The sequence below is a fragment of the Raphanus sativus genome, chromosome 7 (assembly GCF_000801105.2).
Source record: "Raphanus sativus cultivar WK10039 chromosome 7, ASM80110v3, whole genome shotgun sequence".
NCBI classification, from domain to species: Eukaryota; Viridiplantae; Streptophyta; class Magnoliopsida; order Brassicales; family Brassicaceae; genus Raphanus; species Raphanus sativus.
Genome location: NC_079517.1, coordinates 6321672 through 6345817, shown reverse-complemented (window position 1 = coordinate 6345817; position 24146 = coordinate 6321672). Strand labels below are relative to the sequence as shown.

Below are 24146 nucleotides of genomic sequence, written 5' to 3'. Positions count from 1 at the left end.
CCCTTAGATGGTTTTATTTTAGCAATTCCTAAAGAATCAAATTATAATATTATAAGAAGAAGATATGTTTCTTCCTCTCATAAATATACATGCATGCCCCAAATGTGTTATAAAGCATCCTCTTATCCTAAGCAACTAGTTAATCAGAAGAGAAAAAAATATGAAACAATCAGAATTTGTTTCGATGAGATTCTCTCTAGCACCAACTCGTCTTCTTCTGTTCCTCCTCCTCTTTTATCAACATCACTCTTCTCCAAACCTAAACTCCAACACTCTCTCCTCTTTCGTGGATGCTACATCTCTCGCCCTGTCTCCTTCACCGTTCCTATCCATGGAGTTTAGCAGCCCTTCATCAAACTTCACACTAATTCGGAGTGCTCAAAAGGTATATATATAATATAGATGGTGTTTCTATGATGGAGGACACATTTTTATTTTCAGTAATCCAAGTATTTTCGGATTTATTTTGAACTATTTTATTTGTTGGTGATAAGAAAGAAAAGACGAGGAATGTAATAGAAGACGGTTTAGCAAAATCAAGAGCGGCCATACATGAGGCCGTTAGGTCGAAGAAGTATGCATCGGAGAATGAAGAAACCTTTGTTCCTCATGGAGCCGTTTACAGGAACGCTTATGCATTTCATCAGTAAGTTTCATTCTTTTCCGTCTCCGTTTCCTTTTTTTTTTCCTCTCTCATTTTTTCACTTTGTTCTCAACCAAAATTATTATATTTAATACTAGGAAATGATTAAATATTTTTTTTAATAAAGACATTATGATTTATGATGTTTTGTAATTTAACATATTTTTAATAATTGTCGTTTTACTCTTTTCATTTAATTTATAGATTTTCAAATATTATGAGATCAAGCCTGTTCTCAAGTGTTCAGTTTTTTTCTAACACATCGCAAGTGTTCAATACCATTTCATTTCAATACAATAACACCATAAATTTTCATTTAATTGTTGACACATGTTTAGCTCCTTAATTAGTTCTCATTTGAAATTTCAAAAGATAAATTCAAAATTTACATTTATTTAATAAATTCAGTTTACAGAAAAATCATTCTTCTTAACAGTTCATAACTAAAATATTCATAGAAGTTGAATTTTCTATAGGATATCGTATAAATTCGATTTTCTTGGTGTATTTACTCGTTTGCTTCGGGAAACGAAGAGATTGAATACATCATAGTCGCTTAGATCTCCACATCTCGGTAGATTCGAGATTGATCTATATAAGTATCCATAGACCATAGTCCATACTAATGGATATACATCTTCTTTGAAGTAAATAAGTTTGTTTTCTTATATAAACATAAGAAAAGGTAATGTATACAGTAAAAACTAAAAACTCGATACGAAAATGAAGGTTTCACCGAATCCAGATGCAAATTAAACCTCTATAAGCTATTACGTAAACACCATGCTATTTAGGTGATAAATGTAAATTTATAGGCTAAGCGGTTGATTTTATTTCATGGTTTAATACTATCTATATATAATAGACATTGTATCTAGGTCTACACGGTTAATTTTATTTCCGGTACCTGTTCAGATTCAAATTGGTTTTTCGAATTTTAGTTCTATTTTGTAATATATCTTAAATCTTACTATATAATAAATTTGCAACTGCGGGTTGTGTTAAAATATAACATATCAGTTTTTATATCACATTGTAAAATCCACAAAGTAATTATATATCTTTCAGATTTAGATTATATTTGATCGATTTAAAGATACCCTAAATAAAATCTAAAGTTTTAAAAGCAAAACATAAAAAAAATTATTTATATAGAATGGAATTTTTAAAATCAATATGAAATTGACTATTTGAAGTCCACATTTATGTTTCAAATATATAGTGTATATTAATTTGAACATTTGGATCGGTTTCTTTAGATACTTTGATTTTTTTTTTGGATTATCCGTTTAAATTCTTTTAATAAAACTTAAGGTTCAGAAATATTTTGTAACATCCAACAAAATCTATTCGGATACTTTTTACAAGACCGAATAGATATCAGATTTTTCGATTTGGATTTCAAATTACGGATTTTAAGCAGTCCTAATTGTATTTTTGAAACTAAACTATGCTCAGTCACAATAACCGGCGGGTAAAAAAACGTAGCACACACTTAAAGTCACATCTTTCTGTTATTTTATTTAAAGAAAATTAAGTTAATTTAATTACTCAAAAGTAGCACAGTTTCTTTTATTTAATTCTGAGTTATCCTTCTAAAAAAAACTCCAAACTTGATTGATGCTAATTTGAGGTATTTGAGACTACAAATAGAACATAGTTGCTTAAGAATATTTTTTTATTTTTCTACGAACTAGTTCAACTCAAGCCAACTAAAACTTCCTTTGGGAAATTGTGCAGAAGCCATATAGAGATGGAGAAGAGATTTAAAGTGTGGGTGTATAGAGAAGGAGAGATACCGTTAGTGCACTTGGGTCCAATGAACAGCATATATAGCATCGAAGGCCAATTCATGGATGAGATCGAGAGAGGTATGAGCCCATTCGCGGCTAGCCACCCGGACGAGGCTCACACCTTCCTCATCCCCGTCAGCGTCGCCAACGTGGTTCATTACCTATACCGCCCGCTCGTGACCTACTCCAGAGAACAACTTCACAAAGTGTTTCTTGACTACGTCACTGTCGTGGCTCGCAAGTATCCTTACTGGAATAGAAGCCAAGGAGCTGACCATTTCTTCGTTTCTTGCCATGATTGGGTTCGTTTTCTTTCACTCTCTATTATTATAATTCATACGTCCATTGACCTGTTGTTCTTACACTATAGGTTAGCAGTTAGCTTATGCGTAAATAATAATTTGGAAATGAGATAGAAACGTGACGTTAAATTTTGTTACTAATGAATTATTATAACGTAACACTTGTAAGATGTCTTTGCAGGCACCAGACGTCTCTCAATCGAACCCAGAGATGCTGAAAAACATGATAAGAGTCCTATGCAACGCCAACACATCAGAAGGTTTCATGCCCCAACGAGATGTCTCAATCCCGGAGATCAACATCCCCGCGAGGCACCTAGGCCCACCTCGCTTATCCAGCTCTTCCGGCCATGACCGACCAATCCTTGCTTTCTTCGCAGGCGGCTCACACGGCTACATCCGCAAGATCCTACTGGAACATTGGAAAGACAAAGACGAAGAGGTCCAAGTCCACGAGTATTTACCCAAAAACCAAGACTACTTCAAACTCATGTCCACTGCTAGGTTCTGTCTCTGCCCTAGTGGCTACGAAGTGGCTAGCCCTCGAATCGTTGCATCCATTAGCTTGGGTTGTGTCCCAGTCATCATCTCTGATCACTACGCATTGCCCTTCTCTGACGTTCTTGATTGGAGTAAGTTCACCATTCATATTCCCTCTGAGAAGATCCCGGAGATTAAAACCGTACTAAAGAACGTGTCATGGAGACGCTACTTGGTGTTGCAAAGAAGGGTCATGCAGGTACAGAGACATTTCGTTCTCAATAGACCGTCTCAACCGTTTGACATGCTTAGAATGCTTCTTCACTCCGTCTGGTTGAGAAGGCTAAACATGAGGTTGAATTTGTGATTCTACATAGTCTGTTTTCTAGATTCTTTAGGGATTAAATATTGGTATACAACGAGAGAAGGTAAACATCTAAATTACAAAATAGACTGATATTTAAATATGAATTTAATTATTTTTTAAATGTAGTGGTATTAAACTTGTTATCTGATAAATTACTTCAAAATTCATTTTTACTGAAAAAAAAAATAAGCTGTAATTTTTATAATGCTTCTAGTGATTTTAGAGTAATTTAATGCAGCTTTTCAGTTAAAAATAATATTCATGGTTTTGGAGATTTTGAAATGGTTTAACTACAACTAAAAAAAAATTCTCAACCTTATCTAATCTATCTTATTAAAACAGAAACATTCTGTTGGACCTAACATTTATTTTGTAAGTTTTTAAATTAAATACACTTTCATACTTTATAGTTAAACATACATTAAGTCACTAATGTTCCTTTCTTTATACTACTATCCATGTTTCCAAACAATATACTTATTTCTTTATACTACTATCAATGTTTCCAAACAATATATTTTTTATACTACTATCAATGTTTCCAAATAATACAATAATTAATTTTAGTTATTTTATATCTATCATTTTCTCTTTAAAATTTTGTAGAAACGTCATAATTTCATAAATTGCAAAATAGTGAACTTTAAAATTTCGATTATAAGATTACAAATTATGAAACTATTACAATTTAAATCCAATTAGATTACATATCGGTCATCCATTAGTTCAATCGGTTAGTCTCGGGTTTTAGTGATTTTTTAATATGAATATTTTAAAAACATAAATTGAATTGTCAAATCTTCGGATTAACCGGTATAATCACAATCGAGTTGAATTTAAAAATACTGATTTAAATGCAAAAATATTTTAAATACACACTCTTTAAAAATAACCAAAATATTTGTTAAATTATTAGTGAAATTTTTCATCGTAAATTATCCCGCGCTTCAAAAGCGCGGGTCAAAATCTAGTATCATCTTAAAACTTATTGAAAATCAAATTGCTTCAATAACTAGATTTAATACAACACCAAAAGTAGCTACAACAATAATCAAACCGTTTTACATGTAATGTAATGAATATTGTTTGAATCAACTCTTACAAGTTACAAGCTATGACTTTCATAACTGAACTTCGACCACATGTAATGTTTTGGTCTCTGAAGGCATCTTGTCCAACTCAAAAGTGACTAAACCAGAGGAGACATCATACTCAAACGCGATCTCACTTGACTCAACAACGCATCTCTTAGGCTTCACCGATGAGTAAGCTCCGAATTTACCACATCCTTTAACTTCCATCACCACTTTCATCTTCTCAGCATCATATCTAAGTCCCTCGACAGCTCCTCCCGAGTTGTACATGTTCACAAGACCAAGCGGAGCAAATGAGACACCATCGGTAGTAGCCAGATGACAAATAGGGCTCACAGTGAAGATCTCATGCTCACGGATCTTCAGTGAGATCGGGAGAGACACGTTGTATGGAATAACGTTAAGTTCCCCTCTGCTCTGAGAGTAAACAGCACAGTCTCCATTCCATGTTGCTGGATCAGTGGAGGCCTCGGAGATTAAATGCACATCACGACCACGAATGGAGCCAGTGATGCAATCAGTATTCGTCTGGTGGAATATGTTTTTTCTTTCTGTGCTACTCCAAGCTGCTCCTTGACAGTTATACACGCCAAGAACTCCAGTGTACTTGTTCATGTTCCATATCTTTAGCAAGCTGAAAACCAAACAGTGCACAAAGTAAGAAAACGAGCAACACGAACTTTTCTCTTTATAAGCCAATCTGCTTATTACCTGACACCATCACGAGCAGGATCTGTGAACAAACAATCACGTGTTGGTCTACCAGGCAATCTAGCACGAAGGATTGATCCATCAGGCAACACAAGCTTTCTTAGAAGATCAAAGTTGTGTTTTCCAGGAGCATCACTACCCATCAAGAACAAAAAAACAAACAAATAAGTAACAGTGTGAGTTTGCAATCAGTACAATGGATTTTTGAGAGATGTGCACCTAACGTAGATAGGTCCACCACTAATGGCCCTGGCAGAGGCATGATACTCTGCAGCAGGGTGCACGGAGTGGAACATGTCCCAGTCTGGCAACATAAACTCTCCCAAGAACACACTGTTGTATGCAACCGAGGCAATGTGGATGGTGTGTGACACCGGATCACGAGGGTAGAAATCATCTGATGCTCTAATCACAGCTGCTTGCTTGGAGCTGCATCACCATCCACCAAGTTACAAAAAAAAAAAAGCTTATACTCAAATCAAACACACAAAATTTAATACTCCTCCATTTCAAAAAGATATGTTTTGGAGGTTTCACACATTTACAAACATTTTAAGATTTGATTACAAATGTATTATTTTCTGTGATTGACCATTTCTTACAACTTTTAGTCAATCCAAATTCAATAAACATAATTAATTTCTTCGAAATTTATAATTTACCATTATTATCTAATAAAAGTGCACCAAAAATGTTAAAAAATGTATATTTTAGAAGCAATTTATTTTCCAAAAAAAACATGGATAATTCCAAACGGAAGGAGTAAAAGATAGTGCAAAGACTTACCAGTAGAGAGCATCCGTATTATGGCTCATACAAGCAATGCAGCCATTGTCAGGGAAGTTCTTAGCAACAGAGGAATCAAGAGCTTGATGATACTGACGCGTTAACTCGACACGACCACCTAAACCACCACCCAGAGTCTCCAATATACACTGCACATCCACCTTCACACCGTCCACACCAGCAGCAGCCAAGTAGCTATGAAGCTCGTTATAGAACCTATACACATTCTTCGGGTTAACCAAACCCAACCCCTGAACCGCCATAACATCCGTCTTCCACGTCGGTTCGTTCTCCACCACAGCCTTCGACACCATCGGATACTTCATCGAAGACCCGTATTCCTCCCCGGGTCGTACCCCGCCCCAGTAACCCGTTATTGCATGCCACACGTACACGTACTTCAGACCGTGTTTCTCTTTCGCTATGTCGACAATGTTCTTGATCCCCTGTCTCGGATCATCCTTGTTCTTGAACTTCGCGTTCTCTTCGATCCCGGTTAACCGGAAAACCGGGTTCTCGACCGGGTCGTTGTTGTCATCGTTCTCGACGGACTGCCAACCGTCGTCGATGATGACGAACTTCGGCGGCGTATCGCCGGCGGTGAGAGAGTTGAGCCCTTCCTCGACGCCTTCTTGAGTGACCTCCTGGTAAAACGCGTCCCAGGTGCACCACCCGAAGTAGTCGACGATCCCCGGTAGCTTCTTCTCGTGGCGTTGACGGAAGCTCTTGAGGTGCAGCTTAACGGCGTGGATAGCTTCCGTTATCGTCTGAAACGGATCAGTGCCGGCGTGAATGTACAGAGAGTGAGTAAACGACGACGTTTTAGTGTCGGCGTCCCCGCTCTCCAAACAGAGCTCCACCTCGTCGTTAACGTTTCCCTGTAGACACGAACGGAACGAGCCTTCGATTAACGGCAAGAAGACGGTGTAGAGTTTCTGGTTGGTTCCGCCGTCAACGCCGTCAGGCTCCAGGTGGGACCCGTCGTTTGATTCGGTTAATAGGAACTGCGTCTCGAGAGGGATGTCACGGCCCAGTTGGCCCATTCTCTGGGCCATCCACCAGAGTTTGAACCGGAAACAAGACATGAACCGGGAATCGTGAAGCTTACCGATCGGTACGATGTGGTTACTCTGCTCTGCGTCGAATACAGCTCCGACAAAGACTCCTTCCACCGGTCCGGCCTCTGATGCTGTCGTCGTGATGACATTGTCTGGTAAACCGGTTAGAATCGTACGGTTTTTGATGATTAGATTCCCATCGGAGATTCGAACCGCCGGTTTAATCGTCATCTCTTCTTCCTTTTCTATGTAACTCCTCTTCAACGGCGAGGCTGCCTCGCTTCTCTGTTATATATATCAGACGATTCAAATTTTTAGATCAAGAGTTCTCGATGTAGCAGATCAGATCTAAAGAGAAACAGTACCTTATATGAACAAGAATGAAACCGTCGAGAAGATGAAGAACAATGCCTGCGATATCCAAGACATGGAGTGTATCAAGAACAAGGCTGTTAGACACGTGGAATCTAAATATTGAATATAAGAGAGAAATGAATTGGTTTGGTGAAGATGCAATACCAGAAGATAGACGAAGCTGTGATGATGAGAGAATGCGAGCTCGAGGTTTGGATTTCAATTGAAGATAAGAAGAAGAGAAACGATATGTGAGAGAGTGAAACAGAGGATGAACCCTTTTTATACTGTTAATTCCATTGAAACATCCTTGTGATGCCATTGTTCTCTCTCTCTCTCTCTCTCTCTCTCTCTCTCTCTCTCTCTTTTCTTCCTTCCTGCTGAGTTATTTTTTACAAGTTTCTCCAGAGTCTTTAACTATTTATCCGATTCCACCGTATTTTAATTAATTAATTTTATTTTGTTTCATTAAAAGGTAATACTACTTTAACTTTAACACGCATTTTGTGATTTCTTTTTGTATTGTGCAAGACGTATATTTATTGTATTTGCTTTTGTATACCACAGTTTTCATTTTTCAGATTGATTGTTCAACATGTTTCAGGTGATTTCTAATCTACCATGTTTCGCTCTCATTCTTCTAGGTTCTGTAAGAAGAATAATTAAGATAAAAAGTTAGATTTGTCCGTTGACAAGTTAAAAAGGAAAGATAAGGTTGCCACGTAGGATATATGCTGTATAACACATCGGGTTAAAAGGAAATTCCCATTGGTCCAGTCCGCATGTTGACGAACTCGAGAGATTCATAGATTTTTTCATTTTAAGATATTTCCGCACGACAGTCGTACGTGTCATCGTGTCAGCGGGTTATCAATATCATTATCACGAGATATCTAATTTTTTTCTTTAACTGAAAATCTGAAAAATAGATAGACGTTTTACTTGTAACGTGTTGGCAGATGGATATGTTAATGGATTTCAGCAATTAACATTGTAAAAATGAGATTAACGCCTACAACTATAAATCGATATAAGTTTATAGAAAGCTACCAATTCTAAAACCGAAAGTTATATCGACAGAAACTCACACAAGTGGCTCAACTATCTTCGCAGATCAACTTGCTTTAACAATCTCGATGTTGGGCGGTCACATGGGCCCTGCCAAAGTTCCATGATTTTATAGAATCTAGAAAATGTCATTCTATCAATTAAAAGAAAGAGAGACAGCCCTACACGAAAATTAATAATTTGATGTTTCTTTTCTGTTGTTTATTTGTTTGCAACTGATGTATGTGCATATATTCGGCGATGCATGATTCGCTTGCAACGAATGATTTGCTCAGACAGTGATTGGGAAATCAAATCAACTTGTATATTTTAATGAGAGAAGAAGTTAGATAATTGTCCCAATTGGACCCAATGGGTTCACACCACCCTCATGGCCTCATGCATGAGTTGGCGGATAAGAGACTGCCAGAAACTACTATTATCTTATTTGCATATAAATATCTTATATCCGTTTAACACTACATAAATATCGTTAACCTATCAAGAGAGAGAAACAGAGATGATCAAATCAAGTGAAAGCAACACGCATCAATCACAACCAATACATAGAGAGTTCATAAGAAAGCAGGATAGAGAGTTTATATGTGGCTCGAGATTGGAAGGACACACAATTATAAAGACAAATTAAAGAACCACACGACATAGAGATTGGCCATGAGATTGCTAATCTCAAATATGATCAATCGATGACCAATGACATAATCTTTTCCTGAAGATTTGGCTGAATGGGTTGAACTCTATACCCGAATTGCGCATCATGATCTTTCATCATCATTCCTCTTGCGTTGCTAGCTATCGCCATCTCCTGCTGTTGCTGCAATTTCCAAACCATATCCATATATCTCAAGCACACTTTAACATACCAATATATTGTTTCAAACCAAATCATATGCTTAAGGGCTTAATGAATACATGGCTATCATTTATACATACCAGCTGGAAACTGAGCTGCCGATTCTCCTCCACCATCATTTTCTCCTGCCAAAAAATGGTTGATGTAATCATTAATACATAATTCAGTTCGAAATCTCAATAGTAAACTAAATAGAAAATTGGTTATATGCTCACGTTTCTCCTCTTTGTCATAAGGAACTCCATCTGTTCCAAGCAGACCAAGTAAAGAGTTGACTGTGAATTTTGATTATGTATATATAGATAATATGCTTGTATATAGAGATGTATGCATGCCTGGTGGTCTCGGACTTTGTCGAGGCCATGTTCAACGCCGTGCTCTACGGCCATCAAGTTTTTTAAGTTGAGAGACTGTATATCTTCCCCTTTCAAATGCCTGTATTTACAGTTTTATGCATTTTATCATTTATGCTGATATTTCAAAGATTATTTTAATCACTTGTTTTATGTATACTTGTGTAAAAAATGGCAGTATGACGGGTGAAGATTGACCTGAGCTCCAGTTGTAAGCTATCATTCTCCTTTTTGATCATATCAATCTCATTGTTGAGGTTCTGAACACCAAAAAATATTCAGCTTATAATGTATTAGATGAGCAATAATTGCTTTCAAGAATTTAGTCTTAACAAAAAAATTCACTTACATAAACACTATTATAAACATGAATATATGTCAGAAACAATATTGAAGAAACAAATCTGGTTTTTCATAAAAAGCCTTTCATGTTTTATGCACAATATATATATATCCTATTGTTTAAAGTATACACATATACTACTAGACAGTAACTTAAATGGTATACAACCTTCTGTATGCTTATTACTTAATAAAGATATATATATATCCAGTTTGTTGGAACTAAACTTATGATTGTCAGAACTAATTAATAAAATTTGAAATTAATTCAATCCTTATAAAGAGTAATTCAAAAGCATCTCCCAGTTTCAATTACACGTAAAATCAGTAAATTGTTCATTAGTATTTATATCACATCCCAAATTTCCTCTCACTAACCTCATAACCTAAAAATGGAATTACTCATAGATCTAACTAGCTAGCTCTCTCAAGTTTGTATTGGTGGTTTCAACACAGTTGGTGAATACATTTAGATATACACTCTACAATATAATCAAGATCCTAAAAATAATTAAGCATGAATAAAATGAAAAACAAAAACAAAGGAAAGAAGAGAATAACTTCCATGTTTTGTGGCTCCATGTCTTGTTGAGTACAAGAGAATCAATAAAGAGGCTTGGAAGGCTTAGACACACAAAAAGAAAACTTTGTAGATCTGCAACTAGGGTTCGAGGCTTTCCTTTTTGACATATTTTGAGAAAATAAAATTAAATAAACCCGTTTCATGATATTTAGCACAGAATATTTGTTCTTGAGACAAAACACTAGAGTAGATCTGTATCTAGGCTTGAAGATTCAGGGGCCTTCTGACATGTTTTCGGAAAATAAATTGATGGCCACAGAATAGTTTTTGAGGCTGAAGAAACTTTAGACTGTATTAAAGAAAGAAAAGAGAGCGAGTACCTCATGCTTAGCATCCCATAGTTTCTTGCCAGATAGCTTCTGGTATTGGTCCAACATAGCACCAAGATCCATGGAAGGACAACAATAATCAGTCATCTTACCATTACTTGCAAAGACTATGAGAGCAACTTTTGCATCACAGAGAACTGTGATCTCTTTCGCCTTCTTAACCAACCCATTCCTCCTCTTTGAGAACGTCACCACTCTGTTGTTTACGTTCTCTATCCTCTTTATCTCTATCTTCCCCCTTCCCATCTTTCTCTCTCTAGCTCTCTTTTCTCAGTTTTAGGGTTCTATGAGAAATTGTTAAGATATGGAGGGGAGGATATGTGGTTTATTTGGAGAAGAAAAGGAAGAGCACTGGTCTCAAAGGAACATTGATGAGAGAGAGAGAGAGAGAGAGAGAGAGAGAGAGAGAGAGAGAGAGAGAGAGAGAGAGAGAGAGAGAGAACGTGTTTCATTTATCAATAGGTGAAGTGGGACTTTGACAGTTTGGGATGGAAAACAAAGCTACTTTCGTGATGGCACAGTAATGGAAGGCTTGTTTTGTGATTCTCTTATTACACTGAGTCATATAGCCAACTCTAGTATCCCTCTTTTTTACACTAGCAAGAAAAAAAACTTTGAAGTAACGTAAAAATCAAGTTGAAACATGTAGTTAATTTGCTTAACACTCTTTGCCTGTGATTGATGTTTATTGCTTTCATTTGATTTGATCGCCTCTGTCTTTCTCTCTTGATAAGTTAAACTATTGTTTCTAAATTCTAACCTCTGGTCTCTTCCCTAGTATATTTTTTCGATGCACTGAAGATCGAGATTAATTTGAAACTGCAAAAAAGGGGCAAAATCTTTAAAGATCAATTTTCATATAAATCATTTTTGCAAACAAACATCCATTTTTAGCTAGCAAATTAACAATAAATTAAATTGAAGTGAGATAATTGTTGCAATTTGTAATCTTATAGTATATGGATTTAAAGTCAATAGCTCAGTAGAAACTATAACTACTTCTTTTACAGGTTCTTATTTTAGTCATTCCAAGACTTGCTATTTCAAGAACTTCAAGTCATATATAGGTCTTATAGAATATCGTAGCTACACTATATTAATCAAACATATTAAATTATTGAATTATGAAGATATCATGCTGACAGAGAAGTGAGTGAAATAAATTGATTTGAAGTTAAGTCAAGATTGATAAGAAAGAAACAACAAAAGTAAAGAAGCACTTAAATTACCAGACTTTGCTATAACCATTGGAAGTTATCATGCTTAAATTATTAAAGGATAAATGTCATTGCTTGTCGAAAACAAAACAAAAAAAGTTTATTGTTTTCTGATTCACGTAAATTGGTCACGTGTCAGAACTCTTGTGCAAGTTCCTGGGTCTTACACAGTAGGTAAAAGTAATAAGATATATGAGAAACGGTCTTATTTATTAGGTAAAAATAATAAAATATCTAAGAAACGCTTTTTAATTTTTCTTAATTAAAAATTAAGATATGTTTTTATATTGGATGCAGGGGCCGACTCACTTTGGTGGGTACGGGTCACGTGCCCCCTACTGATTACATGTAATACTCCTTCCGTTCTAAATTAGATGATGTTTTGGAGAGTTTTGGATGTTTCAAAATAGATGATGTTTTGATATTTTTATATTAATTATAGCTTTATTGAAAACTGTGTGACCAATAGAATCTTATAATCTTTTTGATTATTGGTTGGATTAGTTTTAATTTTTCTTTTCAATGCTACTTTTTAAGATAAAAATATATTTCTTAATTCTTGTGTCATCATCCATAACATCAAGTATTTAGGAAGAGGGAGTATCTTTTTGTTGCTGTCATATTTTTCTCTTGTATCTAGGTGGTGTTAGCGTGCTCTTGTCTCTTGCTTGTGTGAAAGGTTCGATATACCATAACTGAAGCTTTTAACATAATATTTTGTTTGGTCTCATCTTATTGTCCGTGGATCCCTTTTGTTTTTTTAAAACATCATTTTGACCCCAAAAAAAAAGAAACATCTGTTTTTTTCTGTTATGCACGATTTTCTTTTTGTTTCTTTTTCTTTGAAACTAGTTCATACTTTTCTTTTTGAAAAATAAGATGAGACCATTTCTTTTCATTTCTTTTATACTAGTCTGTTGAAAAAAAATTCTAGAACAAGTTAAGTTATTTTTTGTGAACAAAAGGATTAACAAAAAATATGATAATATTTAAAAATAAAAATGTAGTTATTGTTTAGCTAATACACATCATTATATATATATTAGTATTTGAATTTATGAATATATTTATAATATTGTGCCTCCGACTAAAAGAGTTCTTAGATCCGCCACTGATTGGGTGTATGTATATAATTTTAATTCAAGTTTGTTACGGACTTCCAATTTTAATCCAATTGGTAATTAATATATTAACCATAACCATTTATATATTAGTTAATGTGTCTTAGAATTCCCGATGTGAGATATAATATCTTTCCTCGAAATGTTGGCTGTTATCGACCAGAAATCTCGAAATTTTAAGACAATTAGTCGAGCGAGTCACTTACGACATTTATACTCGGTCGAGAAGGATTAGTTACGACCTCCAAACCCGGTCGATAATGATTAATATTAATTAGAGGTTATTTAGGATATGTGCTCTGATACCATGATAGATTCAGATTTATCATGAGCTTCTAACCTAAAACCAATTGGTGATTAATGGATTGATTCTAACCGTTTATATATTAGTTAATGTCTCTTATAATCCCGATTTGGGATATAATATCCTTAATACATACCTAAAATGTCTAATCAAAGTTTAAGCGTTTATTAGATAACATTAAACTCATATATTAGAAAATTATCTTCCTGTTAGTATCCATGACCAATGGTTTACGAGAGTTTCGCGAGAGAGAGATAGCCATATTGGTATTTATAACGCAAAGTTGTTTATATCATACAAGAAAACATACTGGATCAAGAAGATGACAGTTCTTTCCACGAAATATGATGTATAGTATATAGTATATACATATCAATGATGTGGACAATCAATCTTAAATTTATAACCTAGACACCTAGTTATCATATGTCTAATCTCTCTACAATGACCCGAATGAAAACGAGTTTTATTCCCATAAAGAAAATGCATGATTGTTAAACTACGTATGTATACCAAGCTGAAACAAACATATACTCAGTATTCCGATCGATCGAATCTAACTCAAAAGAGAGCTACAACAGCAGAAACAAAGGCGACCAAAAAAGAGGCACCACCTAACGTAGAAGCGGCACTTCCAGCCGTAGGTGTAGTGGTAGTAGTGGTCCCGGCTCCTGGGGTGGTGGGAGTGGTTCCTCCAGCAGCTGGGGTGGTAGCACCACCAGCACCAACTACGTTGATGGAAAGTTTTTGACCAAAGCGGCAATGGTCACCGAAGGTGCAGATGTAGTATTGTGGTCCGGTGGTGTTTAGCATAATTTTTACCGGAGGGGTCATCATGACTCTGAGGGGTTTCTCTTTCACGCAGTTCTCATATGCATCTTTTGTTACAACAGCTACATCATGTCTCCCAGCGGTGAAATCAAATTCTGTAATAATAATACACAAAAACTTGTTATTAGTTTAGCAATTAATAATGACACACATAGTCAGCGCCTTTCAGTATTGGTTGATGTCCTAGTTAAATTATCCTATGATTTCTGGAAAGAAAAATATGGTTTGCAAACGAAGAAAAGTTGATGAACTAAATTAGTAGAGATACTTTCGAAATCTGTGTTCAAAAAATTATTAGGGGGCAATTAAATGTTTTATAGAGAATTAGTGTATGCACATACGGATGTTTAGGGGCTATCTAAACAGATTTTCTACAAAACTGATTTGGATAAATTGTTTCTTTTACATCCAATTGTGACTTTAGATGGATGTTGAAGATACACCAATTTATAAAACACTGTTGATGAACTTCCAAAATATCATAGTTCCATAATCATTTTTTTTCTTAAGGCAATCTTGAGTCTAATTGGATTTTTAAGATACACCAATTTTTATAGCACTGTTGATGAACTAATTCCTAGATAGCATAATTCCATAATCATTTTTTCTAAAGGCTTATGTTTAGTTGAAATAGAAAACAAATAAACTACCGTGACATTATCCATTAGATAGTTATAACAAATCTTTCTTCTGCATGAGCTATGTATGCCTTGTGTATAAATAATAAAATATGAACTATCAATATCAGTCGGTGGAAAGTGAAAAATCTATTCAACAAAAATAGAAAAGCAAACTCACCAAGCTCGTCGCCTACACGCAACGTTTTACCGGCAGCCCATGTATCATAGAACTTGGGATCGCTAGGTCTCGCCCATTCGGTATCATCACCAACATCATAGTCCTCTGCGAAAACAACCGCAGCTAAAACCAAAAACATACATGTCACCGTTTTGAAAACTCCGGCCATTCTTTGTGTTGTGTTGAAAAAACTCAGGTCACCCCCTTTTTCTTTTTTTCTCTTGGTCGATAACTTGATATACGTTTGTCTTAAAGAGTATTTACGACGCTTTTGACTTTTGTGATTGTTATGGTTCTGAAAGTCTCAAAGAGAGACTTATATTTATAAGGGACAAAGAGGTTTTTTAGGGGTCACTTAACGCAAGATACGTGAAGACGCGTATACGTGTTTGGTAGTTGTTGAATATATTGGATACTATCATCATCACCACCACCGTTGGTCAATATTTGCCTGCTTAGTTTCTCTTTTCCCAAAGAAAAGTTTTTTTTTTTGTCACACAACTACTTCATTCATTCACTTAGTTAGGTGGGGGAATTAAATTTTCCACAGCCACCTCTTCTTGTTCATACAAAGATAAGGTTTTCTTTGCAAGCAAATCTGCTTCTCCATTCATCCCACGGGGAATCCACACAAACAAAACAGTAGTAAAAGAAGAGATTAGAATCTGGATATCCTCTGCTATTCCATAAATTTCCAACAGCGGTTCCTTATTGTTGATGGCCGAGATCAGCTGCAAGGAGTCTGATTCAAAGATAACCTCCTTCATTCTGTTTTTGTAACAGTCCTCCACCGCCTCCCTGAGCGCCAGACCTTCGGCGATTAAGGCTGACGAGACGAAGCTTACACCTCTCTGCTTCTCTGTCCTCTGTTCTTGTTTCTTCACTATCCAGGCCAAACCAGCTCTACCGGTTCGCTCCGACCACGAAGCGTCTGAGCGTACTGCCACTTCAAGTTGCTGTCTTGGCACAAGGGGTTGTCTGTGCGGTATCTTCTCCACCTTATCTTGTGCGTCCATCCATTCTTTAGCTGCAACTATTGCCTGTGTAAGTACATCAGCCGGATTCCCAGCAAAATTATCAAAGACATACTTATTTCTCGCTTTCCATAGCGACCATAAAATCCAAGGAACTAGAGGTGTGGTTGTGATTCCTGTAGGTGGGAGACATTGTTGACTTTGAAGAGACGTCCAATCGGCTCGTAAATCTGTTAATCCACTAACACCAGATCCATTTACGAAAGGAGCAAGACTCCATACCTCTCGCGCAAATGGACAGTGGAACAATAGATGATTAATAGATTCGGAGCCCCCACATCTCTTACACCGCGGGTCGACGCTTATATGGCGTTGAAGTAGCCTCTCTCCCACTGGAATAATGCCCTTTAGACTCTTCCAAGTGAACATCTTTATTTTTGGTGCTAGTTTGAGACTCCACACTGTTTTCTTCCAGTCAAACTCGGCTGTGGCTTCTTCCCAAAGAAAAGTTGTTTGCTATTTTTAGCGAGTAAAGTATTGTCCACCCCTACACGTTGATCAAGTAAGAAAACATGACTATTTACTTTTGTCTTTTGATTATAATTTTTTTGTTTTTTTGCTGATATTTTATTTTATTAATGGGACAAAGCCCAACACTGTAAAACAAAGGCCCAAAAAGGAACATCAAATGTAACAACATACTAATAATATATAATGGTAATGGTAAAAATAAACAGCAAATGTAAAGGAATTACAGAATGCTAAGAACATCTTCATTCCAATTCTACATTTTTAGAAGGATACAAGAATTCTAAAACAGAACAAGAAACTTATTCAATAGATTTTTCATATAAAAATGATATTTATTCCTATAAATACATAAAATACTATTTTCTTTTGATATATAAGTGAATTGGTCATATAAATATACTTTAGAAGAAAAATATAGAGATGAAAATGCACTAGTGTTATGAAAAAGAACTAGATTGTCAAAGGTAAGTGTTTAATCCTTTTTTTAACCTGATCGCTCTTTATTGTCGTAATATTAGGTGTTTAAACTTTATGTCGACATTGGTAAATTGTACATGGACAACAATTTACCGTTCATAACCAAGTCTAACCAAAGAAAAATGCTCAAGAATCTTCTTGCTCTGAACAAGAATCACTATCCGAAACTCGTTTACTTGGACAGGTTCTTACATTAGTCCCTTTTTTTGCAGAACCCACACGCATTCACTTTCTTCCCAGCACCATCTTCACCACCACGCTTAGTGGTTTTCACTCCGGCCAGCTTCCAGCATGTTCTACTGTTGTGACCGCTCTCACCGCATATTCCACACCGGTGATACACCTTAGGACAGGTTCTTCGGTTATGGCATTTCCCTCCACAAACTTGACATCTAAAATCTCCTGTCTGCGTTAGTGTCCAGCTCTGGAGAGTAATGGCGTCTAAGACCTTCCTGTCCGCAGATTTTGCAGTAAAACTTGATTCGTGAACCAATGAGAACAGAAAATGATTCTTTACCAATTGATGGCTACAATATCTCTTGCATAAATAACTGTCACACGATATGATAACATTAACAGAACTTTCAGTGTCAATGCTAACCTAAGGTGAAATCTTGCTACTTTAAGAGACGCACTTAATTTACTATATCTCACATTGTTACAGAAGAGAAAGTTCCACGAAAAAAAAGAATAATAGATCGAGCTACTCTTAATATATACCAAGAAAATGAGATTCACCTTTCATGATGGATAAGCACCTCTGTTAATGTGAATTGTGAAAAATGACATTTTATTAGTCTTAAACAATAATAACACATGATTGATTGGAGATGCCAACAACTTATGAACTACAACACTACCTGGATCTAGCTTTTCTCCCAAGGTCGTTCATCGATTGATTCTTCCCATATTACACAATCTCCCAAACATCTGAGACAAGTCATAATGCCCTACACAAAAGTTTCAATAACAAGAACAGAGTTTTTTTTGTTACTCTAAAGTTTGAAGTCAATATTAACCGTTGTGAATACATTTCCTTCGCATTGAGGGCAATCCAACCTTGCCCTCTCGATTCTGCAATCTGAGCATGGGGTGTAACCTTCCTCTACAAGTAGGACAGGGAAGCTCACGAATGTACTGACCGTTGGGACCAAACCATGGGTTGCATTATGTGTTACGGAACCTTCTTTACATATCTGGCGTAGAGAGTGACGTTTACTTGAGCATCATGGGTTGCGTAGTATGCTTTTGACTAAAACTGTTGTACAATATTAAAGCAGCAAAGCAGGACGAATTAACCAAATTAAACGAGTCTTGTTTTAATTGTTTTAGTTTGCAGAATAGCTTTGTCTAAAAGTTCTGCCTATTTCTTTGTTGTGGACTACAGAGAATGTTGCGGAAGACCTTGAAAGTTGTGAGTATGGACGATGTTGTTCTCTACGGTATACAATTGTTCTTGATGTTAGTTTTTTGGTTAGTTCTTGATTTCATAATGTTTTATTTAAATCTGAAGCTCACAGACGCGATAACTTAGCTGCGTCTTTGAGGTCATTGTGCAATGAGAGCTCAAGGTAAAGGAGCCATAATCTGACAGGAAAGCGCAATAAATGATCGCTAAGAAAGAAGACAAAGCCGGTAGTAGCACTACCGTTCTCTAACTCTATCTATATACTGTATGTAGATACAAAGCCTGATGAAGCTGTTAAATGTCTTGGTATTGCTGTGCAACTCTATACAAAACTCTTGCAGTAACTCTCCTACAGTCCTACTTAAGCTTTTTTTTGGAGTTCTGCACTTTTTTCTTTTAGTTTAAGCTGAATACGCATTCTCAAGACCTATGCACAAGTATTTTTTTGCCACAAAATAAATGGATTGGGATTTGGAAGAATGAATATATGTTCTTAGCTTGTGACATTGTATATCTCGCCCCAGGTATGAGACTAACAATGCAAATCTAGAGATCTACAACAAGAAAACACAGATAATGTTTTTAAACTGCTTAGCTAATTGTAAACAGACGATGAGAGTAAGCATCATGTCTATGCAATCATTGTTGTAATCACAAACTATAATGTTGGAGAATCTGATGTTCGCTGCCTTCTTGGATCTGGAACTTCTTCATCTTGGTCCTGCTCAGTTCTCACTCTCTTGCCAGTCAGTAATTTGAGCATCTGGTCTTGCTTACTGAGCATCTGGTCTTGCTTACTGAGACTCTGGTCTTGCTTTGTTAGCATCTGGTCTTGCTTTGTTAGCATCTGGTCCAACCTGCCTAACATCTGCTTCAGAATTTCAATCACTGCATCACCAGCATTGCTACCTTCTGCTGGAAGCTGTGATGATGAGGATGCACCAGGAAAGCTTTGAGCAGCAGCATTCACTGTTAACACAAGTAAATAAAATAACATCAGTAAACAGTTTCAGAAGCACCAAACAAGACAGAAGATGAGTGTAATTACTGAGATAAAGGGGAGTCTGCAGAGGGATAGCATTAGAAATAGCAGCTTCTGGTGGAAATGATGATGCACCAGGTATGTTTTGAGCACCAGCATGCACTGCTAACATAAAATCAGACAGTTTTAGAAGCACATACACAAACAGGGAGTGTAATTACTGAGATAAAGGGGCAATGATGATTTCTGCAGAGGGATTGCATTAGAAATAGCAGCTTCAGGTGGAAATGATGATGCACCAAATAGGTTTTGAGCACCAGCATTCAGCAAACAGTTTTAGCACCAAACACAGGCAGAAGATTGTAATTACCGTGAGAAAGGGGCGTCAGTAGAGGTGCACTAGAAATAGCAGCTACTGGTGGAAATGATGATGCACCAGGCAAGTTATGACCACCAGCATCCACTGCATCACCAGCTTCTGGAGTTAGCTGATATGATGAAGATGCACCAGTTTGTCCCTGCTGGAAGATTTTAGCGGTCCCCATAGCTAGGAAAACAAATCAAGAATAAGTCAAACAAAAAATTGAATAAGCAGATCTAAAGTAATCCACCTCCCCCTTATTTATAGGATCTATACAACAATTATCATAACAATACGTATCTATAATATATTGGATCTATACAACAATTATCATAACAATACGTATCTATAATATATCTAAATGTTATTATTATTATTAGTAGCCGCCGTTATTTTTTGAGCACAATACAAACCAAAGAAACTGAATCTTGAGCCACAAGAAATAGGGTTTTACTACTTACTTTGTGAACCAAGCTGATCAGAGTTGAACGATTGCTGGGCAAAAGACAGAGATTCATAGTAGGATTTGAAGTAATCTGGATTCTCACGCTCAAGGTTATCGAAAACTACAAAACCCAAACGTTCCAATTAGCCAACGTTCCTCCGACCCATTAACCATTCCGTGAAAAATGAATTCACTTTACCTGTGTTTGTCCAAACAGGTTGGGTTTGATATTGAAGCCATAGATGATCCACGATCTCTTCCCTGCTCATGAATCTTTGCATGCATTCCAGTATCCTATCATGAACCTGAAACGGAGCCAAGTAAGAACATGAGATTACTATGGATCTTCGATTTCTTATACTCTTCAGTTCACGTAGTGTAATCTTACGCTTATTTTGTCTTGAGTGAACGTAGGAGCAAGAGGACCTGACATTTACGCAACAAATAACGAATCTTGAACTGATTCTTGGTGAAAGAAACAATGAGTGAAAGACGAAGATAGAGAAGGAGAATGAAACAGAGCGCAAAAAGGTTTCGTTTATTTAAATGAACATTTAAATAAAGTTTCGTGTAAATTTTGTTAGTCATTAAAAAAGTTATTAGTCGTGTAAAACTAGAAAGTCGCGTGAAACTAGAACAAATGAAAAAGGAAGACCTGGTTTCGATTCTCATCAAAGCCGCGGGTGGATCTCATTGTACTTCAAGACTGCAAGCTTTGTAGTACAATAGCTTGCCCAATTCTGCAGCCGAAGAATGAAACTTCAGTGCATTTTACGAAAGATTGTATATATGTATATCTTTTCAAATCTCTATTGATATAAAACCTCGAAAGACTTAACACTTCATAGGAAGTGCGCGTTGGTCGTTAGGGCGGTCACTGAATTATTTTGTACTCCTCCGCATATCTCTGTTTCCGCATATGAACTTACTTAGCATCAAGACACTGTTTAATTTACGCTTCATATGTATTGGATTAATACATATGAAGATCACAATAACTCATCCTCACCTCAACATCACATTTGGACAAGGTTATGATCTCTGGAACCAAAACAGGGATAAGAAAACAAATTGCATAAAAGCTTTTTAGCTTTTGATCAAAATGGAATCAAACAAAGACTAGCCGTGAAGAACGGCTGCTTACTTGATGAAACGGTTTGTGAGGACACCTCCATAATGCCTGAGGAACATGGAAAAAAATAAACAGGAGTGTAAAGATCTCACCGTTCAATGTATGTAGTTGCAATAATAAAGTACCTGGTCCAAATTGTTGTAATATTAGGTGTTTGTCATTTATAAACTTTATGTAGACATAGGTAAATTGTACATGGATTACTCGTTAAATATATATATATATATATATTACTTTCTAGAATATGAGAAAAAAAAAACAAATACAGATTCAACAATTTACCGTTTGAAACCAAAGATAAATGAACAAGAACCTTCTTGCTCTAATCAAGAATCACTAATCTGAAATTCGTTTACTTTGACAGGTTCTTACATTATGTCCCATTTTCTTGCAGAACCCACAAGTATACACACTCTTACCAACACCTTCTTCTTCACCTCCACCCTCAGTAGGTTTCACTCTAGCCAGCTTCCGGCATGTTCTACTGTTGTGGCCGCTCTCACCGCATATCCCACATCGGTGATACCTTGTGGAAATGCCTTTAGTGACCAATGATTTTGACTTAGGACAGGTTCTTCGGTTATGGCCTTTCCCTCCACAAACTCGACATCTAAATCTCCTGTCTTCGTTAGTGTCCAGCTCTGGACAGTAATGGCGTCTATGACCTTCCTGTCCGCAGCTTTTGCAGTAAAACTTAATTCCTGAACCAAGGAGAACATAAAATGATTATTTACCAATTCATGGCTACAATATCTCTTGCAGGAAAAACAATCACACGATATATAATAATTAAGACCTTTTTACATTCACTTTAAGCAAATATGATTTCTCAATAACAAGATATTCAGTGCCACCTAGGGTGAAAATCTTGCTACTTTAAGAGACACCTTAATCTACAACATCTCACATTATTAGATAGAGGAGAGAAAGTTACAGGATAAAAAAAAGTAGAGAGTAATAAATTGAGCTAAACCAAGAAAATGAGATTTTACCTTTCATGGATAAGCTCCTCTGTTCACGGTTTAAAGGGTTACTGAAAAAGGTTTTCATAGTTTCGGATGCATGCTTTCTAGCAGCTGGTGTTCCTTTAGCTTTCTAGATCACAATAACACTAAGTTGAAGGAAAAAAATACCAAAAAGTGCTACGCGTAGTGTATAAAACGAAATGAGAGTTGATCACAGACCTTAATTGCAGCTACCCTTTGAGCATGAAGCACAGGATTACCATGTATAATCTTCATTCGGTTACTAAATAGTCCGGTCTTGGCATTCAGACTCTACAAAACCATATCTCTGGTCAGTAACAATTCCACATGGAGAGCACAATGTATCATGAAAGTTTATATGGAACTTTACTTTAAGAGACCGGCTAATCTTTTGTCCAACTTCAGGAGGAGGTGACTGGTAAACCCGCTTCGATTTTCCCCTTGGACTAAACTTTATCTCCAAATTATCAACCTCATCATCCTCCTTTACTCGAAATGGAGAACTGTGAGAAAAAATTGATGTTTTATTAGTCTTAAACAATAATAACACAGGATTGATTGAGAAGTCAACAGCTCTTGAACTACAACACTACCTGGATCTAGCTTTCTCCCAAGGTCGTTCATCGATTGATTCTTCCCATATTACACAATCTCCCAAACATCTGAGACAAGTCATAATGCCCTGCACAAAAGTTTCAATAACGAGGACGTAAGTTAGAAGTCAGTCTGTTAAGAAGCTACTAACACTTTTGAATACCTTTCCTTTGCATTGAGGGCAATCCAACCTTGCCCTCTCGATTCCACAATCTGAGCATGAGGTGTAACCTCTTCCTCTGCAAGTAGGACAGGGAAGCTCACGAATGTACTGACCGTTGGGACCAAACCATGACATCGGTTCACGAGAATCACCAGATACATTCCTGAACAAAACCATCACCAAAAAACCACAATGATTGACGATAATACATAAGTAAATAATAAAATAAAGATTTCAAATTGAAGAACAAAAGCAGGAGGACAGTTACATGATATACAAAAAGAGAGTTAAGGAATGTGTTGCTGTTACCTGGGCTTGAAGTCAACACCAAACAGTTCCTCTGAAGGATCATAACCCATCTGTCGCTATTCAAAAGACAGGACAATTCATCATTGTGTTTAAGAATATATACAAGAGATAAGAGAAGGTAGGGTGAATACTAATAATAATAATACGTTGTTTTGTCTGGAGGAAGAAACTGAACCATCGTTGTTGTCTGAAGAAGATAATGCGCGAGGAAAGAAGGCGAGTTTTGTGTTGGGATTGAGATGAAACAGGAATCGGGTCTTCTTCCTTCTCCATTGTGGTTGCAAAACCTGAATTACAGCATGGATCGAGCACATGAGAGGAGAGCACAAATCCCTTGAAACAGAGAAAAAAAAAGTATGAAGGGGAGAGGATGAGGAACACTCACCACCACACGAGT

General features: G+C 36.4%; 6 protein-coding genes across 10 annotated transcripts; 1 reads left to right on the top strand and 5 right to left on the bottom strand.

Moving 5' to 3' along the window:
- The first annotated feature begins 77 nt into the window (after positions 1 to 77).
- Positions 78 to 3691, top strand: LOC130497550 (probable glycosyltransferase At5g20260). The gene is made up of 4 exons (XM_056990438.1): positions 78 to 385; positions 495 to 646; positions 2384 to 2738; positions 2920 to 3691. The coding sequence occupies exons 1-4, from the start codon at positions 161 to 163 to the stop codon at positions 3583 to 3585; spliced, it is 1398 nt and encodes a 465-aa protein (XP_056846418.1). The 5' UTR covers positions 78 to 160; the 3' UTR covers positions 3586 to 3691.
- An 879-nt stretch (positions 3692 to 4570) lies between these two features.
- Positions 4571 to 7979, bottom strand: LOC108816916 (probable galactinol--sucrose galactosyltransferase 6). Of its 2 annotated transcripts, none has more exons than XM_018589478.2 (6): positions 7754 to 7979; positions 7600 to 7661; positions 6177 to 7519; positions 5610 to 5819; positions 5391 to 5525; positions 4571 to 5313 (listed from the first exon to the last, which is right to left on the bottom strand). In XM_018589478.2, exons 1-6 carry the CDS (start codon positions 7908 to 7910, stop codon positions 4707 to 4709), a joined length of 2514 nt encoding a protein of 837 aa, XP_018444980.2. In that variant the 5' UTR covers positions 7911 to 7979; the 3' UTR covers positions 4571 to 4706. The 2 variants fall into 2 exon arrangements, with proteins under 2 accessions (XP_018444980.2, XP_018444981.2); XM_018589479.2 differs by having other exon boundaries at positions 7600 to 7645; positions 7754 to 7894.
- A 1185-nt stretch (positions 7980 to 9164) lies between these two features.
- LOC108816919 (floral homeotic protein PISTILLATA) lies at positions 9165 to 11525 on the bottom strand. Its single transcript, XM_018589482.2, has 6 exons — positions 11108 to 11525; positions 10061 to 10122; positions 9845 to 9944; positions 9725 to 9754; positions 9590 to 9634; positions 9165 to 9470 (listed from the first exon to the last, which is right to left on the bottom strand). Exons 1-6 carry the CDS (start codon positions 11360 to 11362, stop codon positions 9336 to 9338), a joined length of 627 nt encoding a protein of 208 aa, XP_018444984.1. The 5' UTR covers positions 11363 to 11525; the 3' UTR covers positions 9165 to 9335.
- A 2680-nt stretch (positions 11526 to 14205) lies between these two features.
- Positions 14206 to 15697, bottom strand: LOC108816921 (umecyanin). Its single transcript, XM_018589483.2, has 2 exons — positions 15388 to 15697; positions 14206 to 14684 (listed from the first exon to the last, which is right to left on the bottom strand). Exons 1-2 carry the CDS (start codon positions 15554 to 15556, stop codon positions 14320 to 14322), a joined length of 534 nt encoding a protein of 177 aa, XP_018444985.1. The 5' UTR covers positions 15557 to 15697; the 3' UTR covers positions 14206 to 14319.
- Positions 15698 to 19237: 3540 nt separating this feature from the next.
- Positions 19238 to 21581, bottom strand: LOC130497492 (uncharacterized). 4 transcript variants are annotated; one of them, XM_056990330.1, is made up of 8 exons: positions 21390 to 21581; positions 21221 to 21305; positions 20954 to 20991; positions 20765 to 20870; positions 20582 to 20686; positions 20130 to 20306; positions 19826 to 19924; positions 19238 to 19746 (listed from the first exon to the last, which is right to left on the bottom strand). In XM_056990330.1, the coding sequence occupies exons 4-8, from the start codon at positions 20844 to 20846 to the stop codon at positions 19436 to 19438; spliced, it is 774 nt and encodes a 257-aa protein (XP_056846310.1). In that variant the 5' UTR covers positions 20847 to 20870; positions 20954 to 20991; positions 21221 to 21305; positions 21390 to 21581; the 3' UTR covers positions 19238 to 19435. The 4 variants fall into 4 exon arrangements, with proteins under 4 accessions (XP_056846310.1, XP_056846311.1, XP_056846312.1 ...); XM_056990331.1 differs by having other exon boundaries at positions 19826 to 19921; positions 21390 to 21580; XM_056990332.1 differs by lacking the exons at positions 20582 to 20686; positions 20765 to 20870.
- A 297-nt stretch (positions 21582 to 21878) lies between these two features.
- On the bottom strand, positions 21879 to 24128 carry LOC108816918 (uncharacterized). Its single transcript, XM_018589481.2, has 8 exons — positions 23896 to 24128; positions 23750 to 23805; positions 23441 to 23603; positions 23277 to 23365; positions 23054 to 23186; positions 22882 to 22974; positions 22690 to 22792; positions 21879 to 22398 (listed from the first exon to the last, which is right to left on the bottom strand). The coding sequence occupies exons 1-8, from the start codon at positions 24061 to 24063 to the stop codon at positions 22034 to 22036; spliced, it is 1170 nt and encodes a 389-aa protein (XP_018444983.1). The 5' UTR covers positions 24064 to 24128; the 3' UTR covers positions 21879 to 22033.
- Positions 24129 to 24146: the final 18 nt, after the last annotated feature.

What these genes read in the sequence shown, in the direction of transcription:
- LOC108816916 (XM_018589478.2), bottom strand. Translation starts at nt 7,910, where the DNA reads ATGGCATCACAAGGATGTTTCAATGGAATTAACAGTATAAAAAGGGTT. An exon ending in ACAGCTTCGTCTATCTTCTG is followed by an intron (nt 7,662 to 7,753) that starts GTATTGCATCTT and finishes GATACACTCCAT; the next exon opens with GTCTTGGATATCGCAGGCAT. An exon ending in GGTGGACCTATCTACGTTAG is followed by an intron (nt 5,526 to 5,609) that starts GTGCACATCTCT and finishes CTTGATGGGTAG; the next exon opens with TGATGCTCCTGGAAAACACA.
- LOC108816918 (XM_018589481.2), bottom strand. Translation starts at nt 24,063, where the DNA reads ATGTGCTCGATCCATGCTGTAATTCAGGTTTTGCAACCACAATGGAGA. An exon ending in CTTCCTCCAGACAAAACAAC is followed by an intron (nt 23,806 to 23,895) that starts GTATTATTATTA and finishes TCTTTTGAATAG; the next exon opens with CGACAGATGGGTTATGATCC. An exon ending in GCCCTCAATGCAAAGGAAAG is followed by an intron (nt 23,366 to 23,440) that starts GTATTCAAAAGT and finishes ACTTTTGTGCAG; the next exon opens with GGCATTATGACTTGTCTCAG.
- LOC130497550 (XM_056990438.1), top strand. Translation starts at nt 161, where the DNA reads ATGAAACAATCAGAATTTGTTTCGATGAGATTCTCTCTAGCACCAACT. An exon ending in TAATTCGGAGTGCTCAAAAG is followed by an intron (nt 386 to 494) that starts GTATATATATAA and finishes GTTGGTGATAAG; the next exon opens with AAAGAAAAGACGAGGAATGT. An exon ending in AACGCTTATGCATTTCATCA is followed by an intron (nt 647 to 2,383) that starts GTAAGTTTCATT and finishes GAAATTGTGCAG; the next exon opens with AAGCCATATAGAGATGGAGA.
- LOC108816919 (XM_018589482.2), bottom strand. Translation starts at nt 11,362, where the DNA reads ATGGGAAGGGGGAAGATAGAGATAAAGAGGATAGAGAACGTAAACAAC. An exon ending in AGCTTACAACTGGAGCTCAG is followed by an intron (nt 9,945 to 10,060) that starts GTCAATCTTCAC and finishes CTGTAAATACAG; the next exon opens with GCATTTGAAAGGGGAAGATA. An exon ending in ACAAAGTCCGAGACCACCAG is followed by an intron (nt 9,755 to 9,844) that starts GCATGCATACAT and finishes TGCTTGGAACAG; the next exon opens with ATGGAGTTCCTTATGACAAA.
- LOC108816921 (XM_018589483.2), bottom strand. Translation starts at nt 15,556, where the DNA reads ATGGCCGGAGTTTTCAAAACGGTGACATGTATGTTTTTGGTTTTAGCT. An exon ending in GCGTGTAGGCGACGAGCTTG is followed by an intron (nt 14,685 to 15,387) that starts GTGAGTTTGCTT and finishes TTATTATTACAG; the next exon opens with AATTTGATTTCACCGCTGGG.
- LOC130497492 (XM_056990330.1), bottom strand. Translation starts at nt 20,846, where the DNA reads ATGCAAAGATTCATGAGCAGGGAAGAGATCGTGGATCATCTATGGCTT. An exon ending in ACTGACGCCCCTTTCTCACG is followed by an intron (nt 19,925 to 20,129) that starts GTAATTACAATC and finishes ATTTTATGTTAG; the next exon opens with CAGTGCATGCTGGTGCTCAA. An exon ending in GCAGACTCCCCTTTATCTCA is followed by an intron (nt 19,747 to 19,825) that starts GTAATTACACTC and finishes TTGTGTTAACAG; the next exon opens with TGAATGCTGCTGCTCAAAGC.